We start from the raw sequence: 13,687 nt of genomic DNA, 5'->3' as shown, positions 1-13,687 counted from the left end.
GAAATCATTCTGGACATGGATTGGTTGTCCAAAAATTATGTGATGATTGATTGTTGTGCCTAGCGAGTGGTGATGTCTCCGTGTGATTCCACAGCCAGTTCCTCGCCTTTTATTGCTACGGGCTAGGAGAGCCTTATGAGCAGGGACATTGGTTATGTCTTGTTGGGAGATTTGGTGAGTGGGACACAGGAGGATCTCACTGGCATTCCTATTGTGAAGGAATTTCTCGAGGTGCTTCCTTAGGAGATTCCTGAGTGTCCACCACAGTGGGAGATAGAGTTCTCCATTGAATTGTTGCCTGGTGTGGGGCCTTGTTATTAGCTTCATACCGGATGTCGCCACCAGAGTTGGCTGAGTTGAAGTAGCGTTCTGAGGGTCTTTCGGCGAAAGACTTCATCTGTAACATCCCGCAAAAATTAGAAAATCTCATAACTTGCAATCAGGGGTGTATATCATGCTTGGAATTCGAAATTCAATTAAGTTTAGAGTGGAATTAATTCATTTAGGGAAGTTATTCTAATGGAAATTATAAGTGAATACTTATAAATATTTTAAGAATTCAAAACACTAGCTAAAAAGGGATAGAATTACAATTAATTATAACATAGGTAGAAATTTTAATTACTACCTAGTGGAAACATGAATTAATAATTAATAGGTATATATATTTCATGTGATAGGTGAACCTTAGTTATCTCTCACCAAAAATCTGCATGCATGTAAATTTTATTGGTCAATAAATGGCCACTTGGCAAATCCCTACACACCTCAGCTCACCACCTCTTGCAACCAATAAGAAGTGAGAAGTTCCCTTGCATGAAATTCTATTGGTCATTGGAAGCCCTCATCACTCTAGCGCCCAATAAGGGCCAAAGGCAATCTGATTATTGTTAAACTTTGTGTACCTTGAATCAGAATTTTGGCCAAACCCAATTACTCCCTGCACAAAATAGAAAGAGGAACAAAGGATCTTTTCTCTTCAATTCTTTTGAATCAAATTAGTCTAACATACCATTCTCCTTCACTCCATGCGCAACATCATCCTCCGCACAAGACTGAATATCTCTCTCTCAATTTAGAATGAAACAATATCTCTCTTCCTCTCTTTCAAGACCGTAGACCAGCTAGAGAAGGACCCAAAGTTTGCATGTGAAATTCCTCCTCCCTACCTCTCACAAACCGTGAGCTACATAAGAGGACAACGACCATCCAAGCTTTCATTCCTTCATCTCATGGTCCGACCGTTTTCCATTGAGCGAGCAGTATAGGATTTTCTCTAGTTTCTGGTCTCTCCTCCATCCCTTCGATTTGATGAAGATCGTCCCTTGCATGCAGCTCAAATCCGTCATCTTGAAGAATGGAAAGGTGAAAGAATTTGTACATCATTTGACCACTGTTTTCCTTGGCCGATTCGTGGACCTAGGTTGTCTTGCAAGTAGAAGTAAGTTCCCCCTCAAACCTTTCCTTGTTCTTGTTTGTTCGGCCAGTACATGCATCCAAGAAAGATGTATTTTTCTGTCATTTCTCTAGTAATGATCAAATCGGTTGCTGCATGTGATTTAAGAGAGTTATATTGTGTTAGTTTGCTCCCTGTTTCTGTCCGTGGACTCCCATATAATCGAGGGCCTACACATAAAATGAGTCACATGTCAAATCCTTAATCACTCTTTAATTGTTTGGCCACTACAATTTATAATAGGAGCATAATCTATGTTGGACAATTTCCCTTCTTTAAGGCTGTCATTTTATACAACCATAGGACTTGATGTAGGTGAGACTAAACCGATGTCTTGTGAGCATGGAAATAGCTCTATTTAACTTTTGTTGGACTGTTGCTTGAACTAGAAAAATTAAGTGAGTTTTGTATGTGTGGCAAACTGTTGAAGACAGCCGATTAGAAGCTCTTGTTCATGCTTAAGAAACCCGAATTATAAGTTTGGAAATTGCTCTCTTGATTTTGTTGGGCTGCTTCTTGAACCCAAAAATGTTGATAGGCGTTGCATGTGTTTAGAAGTGTGTAGATAGCATGCTGAAAGCTAACTGGACCACACCTAAGTAACATAGGCACTGTCTTGTTAAAGAAAGAAAAATAAAATAAAATAAATAAATAAAATGGAACTTTTAGATGATAGTCTTGAAATAGAAGCTGTATGCGCAAGTAACATTGGGATTAAGTCACATGCTATGTATTTGTAAAATAAATTCTGTCAGAAAATTAATGTAGTAGATGAACTTGGAAACCGATTTGATTCAGGTTTTGTATGCATTTAAAACTTGTATAGACAGCATGTATAATTTAATTAGCAGAGACTAAATGATCTAATTAGAGTTTTGTTAAAATAAATCATAAGCACCTTGTGATGAGGAAGACCGAATCTGTGTGTGTAGGAGACTTTGAATTGTGTCTCTGGTTAACAATTAGGAAAACTGAATCTAAGGCAGAAATTAATTAACACTTGAAGTATGACAAATTGATTTAAATCATAGGAGCAGAAAGCATGGAAAATTAGTTTAAAGGTCAGAAAATGAACTTGATCATAGGAGCATAAATTCTGAATGGAACCTTGTGATTTGTGAATAAATAAAGTAAAGACATTTTGTTTGATACTTTTGATTAGGCTCATAAAACTCTAGGATGTTGGACGAACTTGAGGCTGTTTTGATTAGAAAGCTAAAATATCAGTTAAGTGTTTGGTGGTATTACCTAATGTGACTATTGGCTAGCGTATAGAATTGTGAATTGTTGCTCACATGTGCCTTGGATTAATGTGCTGTCATATGCTATATGTATGCTGCCTATGAATGTGACAAGATGGAAAATCATGAATGTGAAGTAATTTTTGTGTGGCAGCTTGGTACGGAAAGTACATGAAAGATATGCTATTATGATGATGATGGTACGGAAAGTACATGAAAGATATGCTAATATGATGATGATCTAGTCATGCATATACACCTCATAATTCATTTGTTTCTTGTTTGTGTGTGAAGCATATCATGGCATACATGCACGAATTTCATGTTGTTCATGGATTAGAATATTTATATAAATATGCATACGATTGAGCACACATCATATAGGCATCCCTTCGGTACCAGGGTATGGGACACTTGGCTTCCGTCCGCATAGGCCACAGTTGAAATTCACCTTTAAGGGAGCCCTCATGGAATATCCACTGTGTATGTTAGTACGTGCACGACGGTGCTATGAACGTACAAGGAAATGGCGTTATATACGCACTAACAAGGAAATGACGTTATATACGCACTATTATGACTATTATCAATATACATGACCATGGCGTTACATGCGCAATAAGATGATGATTAACAGCTGTACAGAATTTTACCGTTGATGCGACTGTTTTGTAATTTTGTACCTAGTCTAATACTGTTGTTGTATTGGTTTTATTGCCACACTATTGAGATTTTTCTCACCCCTTTGGGGCTGCAATTTTTATAAATTGCAGGAGGACTTAGAAGCATTTGAAGAAGTGTTTGATGACATGATTACATGACAATTTTGTTTAAGTTAAGCTGTTGACATCCTTGTTGTTTGCCCGCTGTCTCTGTCGAGTGTATTCTGATTATTTGACCTTGAGGTAGCATGATGTATATTCTGTCTTGAAAAGAAGTGTAGTATGATGTATATTTTGTTTTAAAAAGAAGTGTAGCATGATGTTTATAATTCTGGTAATTTAGTTTGCGAAAAGAATTGCTATTGTATTGAAATTCGGATTTTTGAACTGTTTTTGTGAGCACTTTGCGAGTTTCCGTTCTGGGGCTACAGACCTCAGATTGAGGTATATTTTATATGGATGTAAAGCCCCAGTTGTTTACTTTCAGATTATATAAACTTTACAATGAAATTCTGAAATCCCAAATTATTATGATTTTTACAATTCAGGAGGTTTTTGGAGAAATACAATGAACTTTCGAGTACTTTACGAGTTCTGTTTCATGGGGCTATTCACCTCTGATTCGCGTGTAATTTATATGTACGCGAAGCCTCAGATGTCTAGTTTCTATATATCAAGGAATATTTTTGTAAGCTGTTGATTTCGAATTTACATGATTTTTGCAAGACAGGCTGTTTTAAAAAAAACAGAGTTGCGCAGCGAAAGCCTTTTAAAAATATTTTTGCGGTTTTCACTTTTTCAAAGTCAGTTTTCTAGGCAAGCTTTTATAATTGGTAATATGAAAACGTTTTTATTGAACAAGAATTCTACTCGTTAACAATTCGACTCTAATCCGCTTAGCAGACAACTCCCTTGGACGCGTAGAGGGGAGGGTGTCACATCATCCGACCGAGCGTGCCTCCATGGGAAGCACCGGTCATGTTGTTTTAAGGTATGATGCCTTACGCCATTACTTAATTGTTATGGTGCTCTGTTTGAGAGTGTGAAATTCTCTTCAGGGAAACTGAGTGTGTAACACTTGGAATTGTGGCAAGGCCACGCGCGACCTTGTATATGCGAGGCTTGTGCATGTACAAGTAGTACTGGTGAGTTGAGTGGTCTCCATGACTCTAGGATCTTATGTTGATTATTGATATGCTTCATAAGTAGTTCGCATATTAACATCATGGATAGTGTTAAGCATGAAATGAGTACGATAGATTGTTGTAATGTATCAATGTCATTTCACCTTTTATTGAGTTCCGATTTCGCAGATGCCATGGAGATTGAGGTATACTGTGTTTATAGTATTCGAACTATTATGTTATTAAGATTTAAAATTTTTGCAGGTGTACGTGAACTAAGGTACATTACTATGTGAATTAGCATGTTGACTAACATGTATGGGTTGAAATGAACATGATTATGATTTCATACTGTGATATGAATATGAATTTATTTTGAGTATTTGAATATTCTTAGCAACCTCAGGAGCATTAATCGATGTACCTAAGGGTGAGTTGATAATGCGCGTGGATGGAGAGCAAACAATATTCAAGGTACTTATAAATGAAGCTCCTCCATTGCCTGCTTCTCAACCTAAGAATCAAGTCAACTACATTGCGGAGAAAAAGGTTGAGGAAGGGAACAAGAAGGAAATCCATCAGCGGCATGAAGAACAAAAGCCAAATGTTAAGATGGAAAAGCCCAAGAGCAAGAAAAAGCATGTGAAAACTAAGTTTAAAGTTCCTGAAAGCCCTCCTCCTTATCCACATGAATATGAGTATAACCATAGCAGGACACAAATTCTGAGCAAGGGTATGGTGTCATCACTAAGCCCGAGTTACCAGCCACCATGATCACATAGTGTACGTCAGACTAATGACGTTAAACAAGCGCTTGTTGGGAGGCAACCCAATGGATTTATGCTTTTATTTTATTTTGCTACATTTAGTTTTTGTTTTTGTTTATTTTATTTTATCTTAGTTTTAAGTTTTTATCCATGGAGATGTATATTTGATGAATTTCTTATGCTGCTACTTGTTATTATTACGTGCTCCTTATCTCTGACGTGTAGTCTATTGCTGGGGACAACAATCTTCTAAATATGGGAATTGGGGCCGCACACGTGTTATCATGAGGTATCACATACAGAGGAACAATAACAAGGAGCAACAGAAAGTCAGAGAATTCATGTATACTTCAGGGAAGTTATTCTAACCTTTCCAGTTTATTTTTTTTTAGTAGTAATTTTTTTTTAGAATTAGTGATAATTGATATGTGAAAGCATGTTCAAATTTAGATGTGCTACTCAGTCAATTTCTTGATTGAAAATAAGGAAGCGTTGTATGATATGTATTATTGCCATGGCATTGCATAGAGCATGAATAGAGATTATGATTGCTCGTTTGTTGATTTCTATGTTAATAATGGATAATGATGCTTGAAATGAAATTAGGAAGAGTCTAGTTTGATACCACAGCTGGTGAGGTTTGAGCCTATACAGTTAAATTTTTTAGAGAGCCCTCACTGCGGTAGTACTCTAGAACTTGATCTAATTCTCTCCAATGCATGTGTTGATTGAGGTGATAAAGACATTCTATTCTACTAGCTTATGGCCAAATAGTCACTTGAAATTTTTTTCATTGCTAGCCATGTTACTGTTTTTGTTCAATTACCTGATTAAACTGTCTAAACCACTTCCACCAGAACTTACCTTGATTGAGATTGAAATGTCAATAATCAAAAGTTAGAAGTGATTGAGGTAAGATCCACTAGAAGTTAAGCAGTTGAAAGGAAAAAGAAAAGAAAAATAGTCCTCAAAAGAATTCAAAGAGGACAGAAAAATAAATTAAAAAATTGAAAAGAAATTATGAAGAAAAAGGTGAGAAAAGGGATGAATCATGAATTCAAGTAAATAGTGGAGCTGAAATATGAATTGAGATATGATTGCGTCTTAATGAAAATGGTGTTTCAATCTCAACGATTATTCAGCTACTTTCTAAATGATCCTAACCTTAAGCCGAGCCAAGGTATAACCGTGAGAAGCCCTTTTGATCAGTCATGCATGTGTTGGCATTCCTCATCTTCAGGAACTTGAGAATAAGATCAAGCTTATGGTAGTGCAACAGCTGTGATGGAATGATCGATGATGAATACCCCCAAACACTGAGTGATGAGCGAATATTATGTCTTGTGAGGGGTAATCAAGTTAGATTCTGCTATTTGAAGGAAGTTGATAAGCATCGTTTTAAGTTTTGACTTGGAAATCATTCATGCTTAGTATAGTAATCGTTATGATTGTCTGTGCAATGTTATGCTTGATTAATTGAATCTTGCTTCCCATGTTTTAATCCTGTTTATTGCTGAGGACAACAACATCTAAATTTGGGAATTGTTTGATATGCGTTCAGTATATGATGCTTTCTAACTTAAAAGAAGTAAGGAATTAATCATAAATGTGTGAAAATAAGTCATAAATGGAAGAAATATTGATTATTCCTTCTCAATCATTCTCTAACTCAATTTATGTGTTTTAATAGCATGAAACCCCAAAAAAAGAAGAAATGAGAGAAGTGCAGTTTTCCTCTGTTCCTTGGCGCAAAGTGCTCGGCAGTTGGCGCATTGTGCGCCAGGTGACAACTTCAACTATGTTTTCCCGTGCAATTTGCGCCGGAGTTGGTGCAAAGTGCGTGGGAGATATTTTTAATTTTAATCTGATGCGAATTACTCTAAAAGGAGGCCCAATTGGAGAGCAATTGGAAGGAGGTTTTCCTAAAACCTAATAAAAAGATCAGAAACATAAGGAGAAGGGACTCTTTGACAACAAGGAAGAGAAAAACAACAAAGAGAGAGAGAATTCTTGGAGTTTCAAAGATTCGAACGATCAAGATGGAAGATCTTTATCTTCTTTCTCTTCTTTAGGTTCTGAATTTTATTTTCTTTCATGTTTACTTTGTCAGACATGAATATGTCTGGCTAGTTTAATTATTGTGGTAATGGTCACAACTCTTTATGTGAACCCCTTGTAGTTTGATTAAATTTATATTCATCTATGTTAATTGAGCTATTTTACCTTGTTCTTCATCTTATAATTCTTATAGAATTGATCACTCTGTTAGGATTGTGAGGGTTAGGGTTTTCAATAGGAATATTAGAACTCTAATTCCTGACAAGAGGTAAGATAAATGTTCATGTATACACTAGGGATAAGCTATATGAACCGCAAACGTGAAAGATTCACTGATTCGAAGTCTTAACTTAAAAAGGGATTTCTAAGGGATTAGGATCTTAATATGGTTAATAAGGTTATAGTCACTGGGGAATTAGGGTTTAACCAATTAAATAAAAGATAGTGAATCGTTTGATCAATTGCATAATTGAATGTAAACGTTAACTCAGGTTACAAGGTGGGGATCATAAAGGTGTTGGCATCTCTTTACCGCAATATTTTCTCAAACATTTTCTCAACTTATAATCTTTTGTTCTTGAATTCTTTAAGAACCTTTGAATTATTTACATTTTCTTGAATTGTTCTTATTATTTCACAAACCATAATTGTCCTCAAACCATTTTTATTAATCCATCAAAAGAGGAATAGTTATAATAAATTCGGTGCCTCAATCCTCGTGGAGACGATACTCTACTCATCATTTTATTACTTGGAACGATCGGTACACTTGCTGATTATTCGCAATAGTATACGTGTTTAAATTAATTAATTGATGTGTAGAATAATTTAAATAAATATGTCAAAGTTTGATTAATTAAAAAGTCAACTAGTTTAAAAAGTAAGCTTTAACTTTACACTTAGGCTTAATCTTTGGTCAAAGATGATTATCTTGCTTTCTATGCTATTTGTGATGTTTAATTATGTTATTGTATGAATGGTTGGTCAAAAGTTCAAGTGTGTGATGTATAAAGTGAAAACCAATGAAAATCAAGATACTCTATACTTTGAAAAAGTCAAAAATTGTGTGTTATTCTTCCTTCGCAAGACCAAGTCGGTTCCTAGCTCTTTTGAACCCATTTCCATGATGCAAATCTGATGGGAATGATGCTTGGCTTGTCTTGAAAGCTTGGTTAAAGTTTGATAAAAATATCTAAGTTAAAAAGGTGAAAAAGTCATAAAAGCTAAAGCTTTAAACCTTTTAATTTCAAACCACTTGTCATCTTCTTATTATTTCTTCAAGACACAGACAATATCTTTTCTTCTTCTCCTCCATGATCGTAGCATCCATGGTGAGTGAGAGTTTGAGAGAACTTGATTTCTAGTCATAATTTCAAGAAAGTTTCAACATGAAAAAGATCCTTGTGAGCTTGTGAACAAAAGCCCTAAAACCATACACCTTCTAACCTTGTATTGAGTGAGATAATCCCTCCTAAAGGTTGAACATGGCTGCTGCACTTTGGTGTTTTAGATGAGTTTTGTTTGGTTTTTATGTTGGAAAAAGCTTAAGGTTACCTAAAGGAAGCTATACAAGGTAATTGCTAACAACTTTGTTGATTTGATAATGATTTATGAACGTTTGTGTTCAACATAATTTTCTATGTATGTTGATGATGAATTTTGAAGTGGTTTTGTTTTGGAAATTGGTTGTTTAATCTTGTAAATCAAAGATAACATCTTGAATTCTTGAAAAATTGCAAGAATCAAACCTAACCCTAACCTTTCAAATTCGGCCATGAATAGTAAATTAGGGTTTGATATGATTTGATGATGCTTACATGTTAATTAAAATGGTGTGACGTTTAATTGATGATTTAAAGTTTAATTAATTGTGTATATGTTAAGAAAAATGCATGCAAAGTGTTGATGTTCAAGTTGTAAATTTGACTATGCATACTAAGTGTATGATAATGATGTGTTGACATATGGTTGATGATGGAATTAAGGTTGTGTGATAATTTGTTAATGAAATTGCGCGATAAAATATAAAGGAAATCCTAAGTCTTTAACTATACAACAATTCGGCCAAGTGTAGTTAATTTAGGGTATATATGCAAAATGATAAATTGAATGTTTATAACATGAAGTCAATGTGTATTTGATGGTGTGGTGTCATTGGATTAAAGTTTGAATGCTTAAAGTCAAGGAATTTCACTATGCATGTTTCGGCCATTTCAAGTTAATTGGGTATCCATGTTGTATAATTTTTTTTGAATGATGTTATATGTATTTGATGTATAATAAAGTGTAAGTGAATGGTTGGTTTAAGTGTTTGAACTTGTGAAAGAATTTGACACTTAAAAGACATACAATCAATGATTTGAAAGCTAAGTTCAAGCATATGTTTTGATGCATGATTAAATGTTAAAGAGGTGTAAAGAATGATGAATGAAAAGTATGTGAATGTGTGTGAATGTGATGGTTGAGATTCAGCTATGCTGAGTTAATTTGGTTGGAGTTAAAGTTAATTGATAATTAAACCCTAGAAATCTAAATAAAGAGTGTTTAAGTGAATTTGAAGGTTCAAGTCTCTAATTGTTAATGTGTGGATGTAGGTTTAACTTAATATCAAGTTTTAAGTTAGGTTGACTTGTGGCATGGGCATGAATTGTTAAGAGTGAATTTGTAAATAGTGTAATATGGATTGCACAAGACATGAATCTTGTGTTACAGGTTGTTATGTGTATGTCAAATCTGATGTATATCTGGGTATAAGCGTGAATTGGGAGATACAGTGATTCCTGATTAGTGTTCAAAGGATTTGACTTGATTACTTGTTGTACAAGTAAGCTTACTATGAGCTACTAGAGGTAAGCTCTTGGTTTACGAAGATTCTTCCCCTTAGTTTGTTCTACCAGGATTTCATTATCTTGGAGGTATATTTGTATGTTTATATATTGTGATAGTCGGATATATAGTGTAGTTGCATTCATATAGATAATAACATGATTTGATGTGATTTGAGTTGTGAAATGTTGGTTCTTGTGCAGTGAACATATTCAGATAGGCCATGAGTGCGCCTGGACTGGTTGGCTCTGGTTGCTCTTGAGATTTAATTCTTGGAGTTATCTGTACATACAAGTGGTCTAATATTATTCTGTGATTATATGATGTATGTTATACTATGTATCTGACCTTTCATGCAGGAAAGTGAACTCATGGGTGGAGACTTCTCCATAAATCCTGAGTTTACGAGATTTATTTCTCTCCCCGTGTTGTGGGGATATATTTCAGGTATTCCTGCAATTGTTGATCAGTCATCTCAGGCAAGAGGCCTATGCAGAGTGGCTAGTGTTGGAGTTTGATTTTGTATTGTGAATCTTGTGTGTATAAGTATAAACTTTTTAAAGCATGTGTAGTATCCATCCATGTTGATAGTTGTTATCTTTTTGAGAGGCATGTGTAGCCTTTATTTTGATCATCTGTCATGAAGTTATGAATTTCAGTATGTATGTTGTGTATTGTTGTAAGCCATAATTCAGTATAATAATGTATTTCAGTATGTATTGTATCTGTTGCAATTTAAGATTCACAGGTTTAATTGTGTTCAGGACTGACACTGAGTCAGATTCTGTGTGAATTCATGAATGAATTCTCAGTTTGATAATGTTTAATTATGTTTTGTGTATATTTTTTGTATTATAGGAATTTGGATTTATCCGAATTACAGCCATTATGTTGTCCGTAGGTTTTCTGTTCGGAATGATCTTTATGATCATATTTGAATGGAATATATCTGTCCAGTACGTAAATAACTAGAGTAGACATATGTAGTATGGGACTGTGCAAATCATAATATTTGGAATTAAGTTTTGTTCGTGGCAATGCACGGAATAATAGGATATGCGTTAAATTGTTAATGTAAGGTAAATCAGAACATTATTAGGATAAAAGAAAAAAGTTTATTCGTATTTTTGCTATAACTAGAATAAATATGCATGTTAAGCCTTCCGCTTAATTCATAATTTGTAGAGCGCTAGTGTACCATATGTAGGTTAATTCACCGGCTGCAAACGGGGTGTTACAATCTCTATGATATAAGATAAGATGTCTCCAACAACATCAGAAAATATTTTCCCATAAAATTAATATTTTAAACATGTTGTGCTCAAAAATGATTTCACTTCTTTGTTATGTGCTTAAATGATATTCCATGCTAGCCTTTGATTTGGAAAGCTTAAAGAATTAGCTTTGCAAATGGTAATCAAACGTGGCAACCAAATATTGAAGTGCCAAGCATATGTGGATAAAGAAAGAGAAGAATTAAGAGAAATAAAAGAGACTTTCTTCACATGCTCACAAATAGAAAGCTCAAGTAGTAAGAATAATCATAGATGAGGAGCATCACACTCTACAATAATTGATAAGTATCACTATCCCTAATCTTTTTTGGTATTCTATAATTTGGATAGATGATCGTATGACACTTGTTGAATTTACACAGTTACATGACAGATGCCTTCCTTACTTGAGAAGTATGCTTAGCATGATAAAAATGCCCTATTTGATCTTGCTTCCTTGAGCTTGTCATTGCATACAGGGCAAATTTTGGTAGAATATATATTCTTTGAATGTTATAGCATATTTAATCATAATAAGATTTTCATTCATAAATCTCTTGCTTCTTAGTGTTATAAATCTTATGAAAATAATATCATTCTTTTAAAACGAGTTTTTGAACAAGGAAAATCCCCTTATGGCATTTTTTAAAAAGATTTTTATAAAACTTCAAACCCTTGAGAATAATTTCAATATTTTGAAAGTAATTTTCATCTCCTTAATGGAAAAAAAATTTAAATATTACTTTTTTAATAAAAAAATTACGAAAACTGATATGCCTCCAGCATATGTATAAATCTAAGACAAAAAGAGAAAGAATCTTGATCAATCCTGGATAAAAAGGGCTAGAATTACTGATTATTTGATAAATCTCAATCAGAGATCACACAACTGATTTCCTTTTGATTTTTGTAGGAAAACACGACAAAAAGAAGCCCAACTGAAAGTTTCTAAGCTGAAGCCCCACGCTACTAGCGTGGAACTCGCGCTAGTAGCGCCAGAATTAAATTTCATCCAGAGACATCCACGCTCACAGCGTGAATCTCGCGCTAGTGGCGCCAGCCAATATTGCCACCACGCTAATTTCGTGAACTTCAGGTAATGTGAATAAAACTCCCACGCTATCAGCGTGGGATCCACGCTAGTAGCGTGGGAGGTGCGGACAATCAACATCAATCTTATCCTGTATCAGCGAAAGGTTAGACAGAGATTTACAGCGAAGATTTAATCAAGATATCTGAGCAAGACACAAAGTCTATAAATAGAGGCTTAGACTCCCAGAGAAAATCATCTTTGGCTGGAGAGGATTGTTAGGCTCAGAGAATTGAGAGAATTCTTGGAGACTCGCGCTGGAGATCAGGATTCCATTGGAGTTGAAGGCTGAAGACATTGAGTTTTTATTCTTCTTCTTCTTTTCTTCTTAGTTTATGAACAATTTTTATTCTTTTAATTTGTTTAAGCCAGCTATGTCTGGCCAGTTTCTTTTTGTAGTTGGGATCACGGACCCGATGTGAATACTTTATATTTTCTGTATTGATATTTTATAAGTTAATTAGTTAGTTTGTTTTATTCTACCTGTGTTAATTTTTCCATATCCTGTTTAGAATTGGCCACTCTAAATTATAGGAATTTGAGGGTTAGAATTCACAATAGACATATTGAGATTTTAATCTGGACAAAGGTAGAATAACAATTTGTGTATGATCTAGACATAGGCTTACATAAATTGCAGACTCATAATTCATTTGCTTAATGCTTAATTCAAGAGGGATTACTAAGACATTAGAATCCTGATTGGGTTAAAGGGTTGAAATCACTAAGACATCAGGGTTCAACTATTTTATAGGAAAATAATGAATTGTCTGAACGAACGAATTAATTAATTATAAAATACAATATAGGAATATAAGGGAGGATCGAAGGTGAAGTTCATCCTGGCTATATCCTTTTTATAAATTTTTCATCAATATTTTCTCGCGTTCTTGATTTCTTCTTGCATGTGTTCAAAATTAATTATTATTAATTTTCTGTTTTAAATTTAATTGTTTTTAAATTCTATTTTGAATTCCAAAATCAATTACTTTCACAAACCAATCCAATTTTTATTTTCCAACTTAAGGGAAAGAGTTAAACTAGTACTTGGTGCATTAATCCTCGTGGGAACGATACTCTACTTATCACTTTATTACTTGAAACGAACGGTATACTTGCCGATTTCGCAACAAGTTTTTGGTGCCGTTGTCGGGGATTTATTTACGCCAATATTAGTCTTAACTTTCGA

General features: G+C 34.5%; 1 protein-coding gene across 3 annotated transcripts; it reads left to right on the top strand.

The window, feature by feature from the left end:
• The first annotated feature begins 912 nt into the window (after positions 1-912).
• Positions 913-7,475, top strand: LOC133294585 (uncharacterized). 3 transcript variants are annotated; one of them, XR_009749232.1, is made up of 2 exons: positions 913-1,441; positions 3,471-3,904. XR_009749232.1 is itself a non-coding variant. In XM_061493284.1 (2 exons), the coding sequence occupies exons 1-2, from the start codon at positions 1,312-1,314 to the stop codon at positions 5,255-5,257; spliced, it is 498 nt and encodes a 165-aa protein (XP_061349268.1). In that variant the 5' UTR covers positions 913-1,311; the 3' UTR covers positions 5,258-7,475. The 3 variants fall into 3 exon arrangements, 2 of the variants coding, with proteins under 2 accessions (XP_061349268.1, XP_061349267.1); XM_061493284.1 differs by lacking the exon at positions 3,471-3,904 and adding an exon at positions 4,890-7,475; XM_061493283.1 differs by lacking the exon at positions 3,471-3,904 and adding an exon at positions 4,881-7,475.
• Positions 7,476-13,687: the final 6,212 nt, after the last annotated feature.

The sequence above is a fragment of the Gastrolobium bilobum genome, unplaced genomic scaffold (genome assembly GCF_033153095.1).
Source record: "Gastrolobium bilobum isolate Gb01-03AN ecotype WA unplaced genomic scaffold, APGP_CSIRO_Gbil_v1 utg47561, whole genome shotgun sequence".
Lineage (NCBI taxonomy): Eukaryota > Viridiplantae > Streptophyta > Magnoliopsida > Fabales > Fabaceae > Gastrolobium > Gastrolobium bilobum.
Note: the sequence above shows the minus strand (reverse complement) of the source record. Positions and strands in the feature narration are given on the sequence as shown.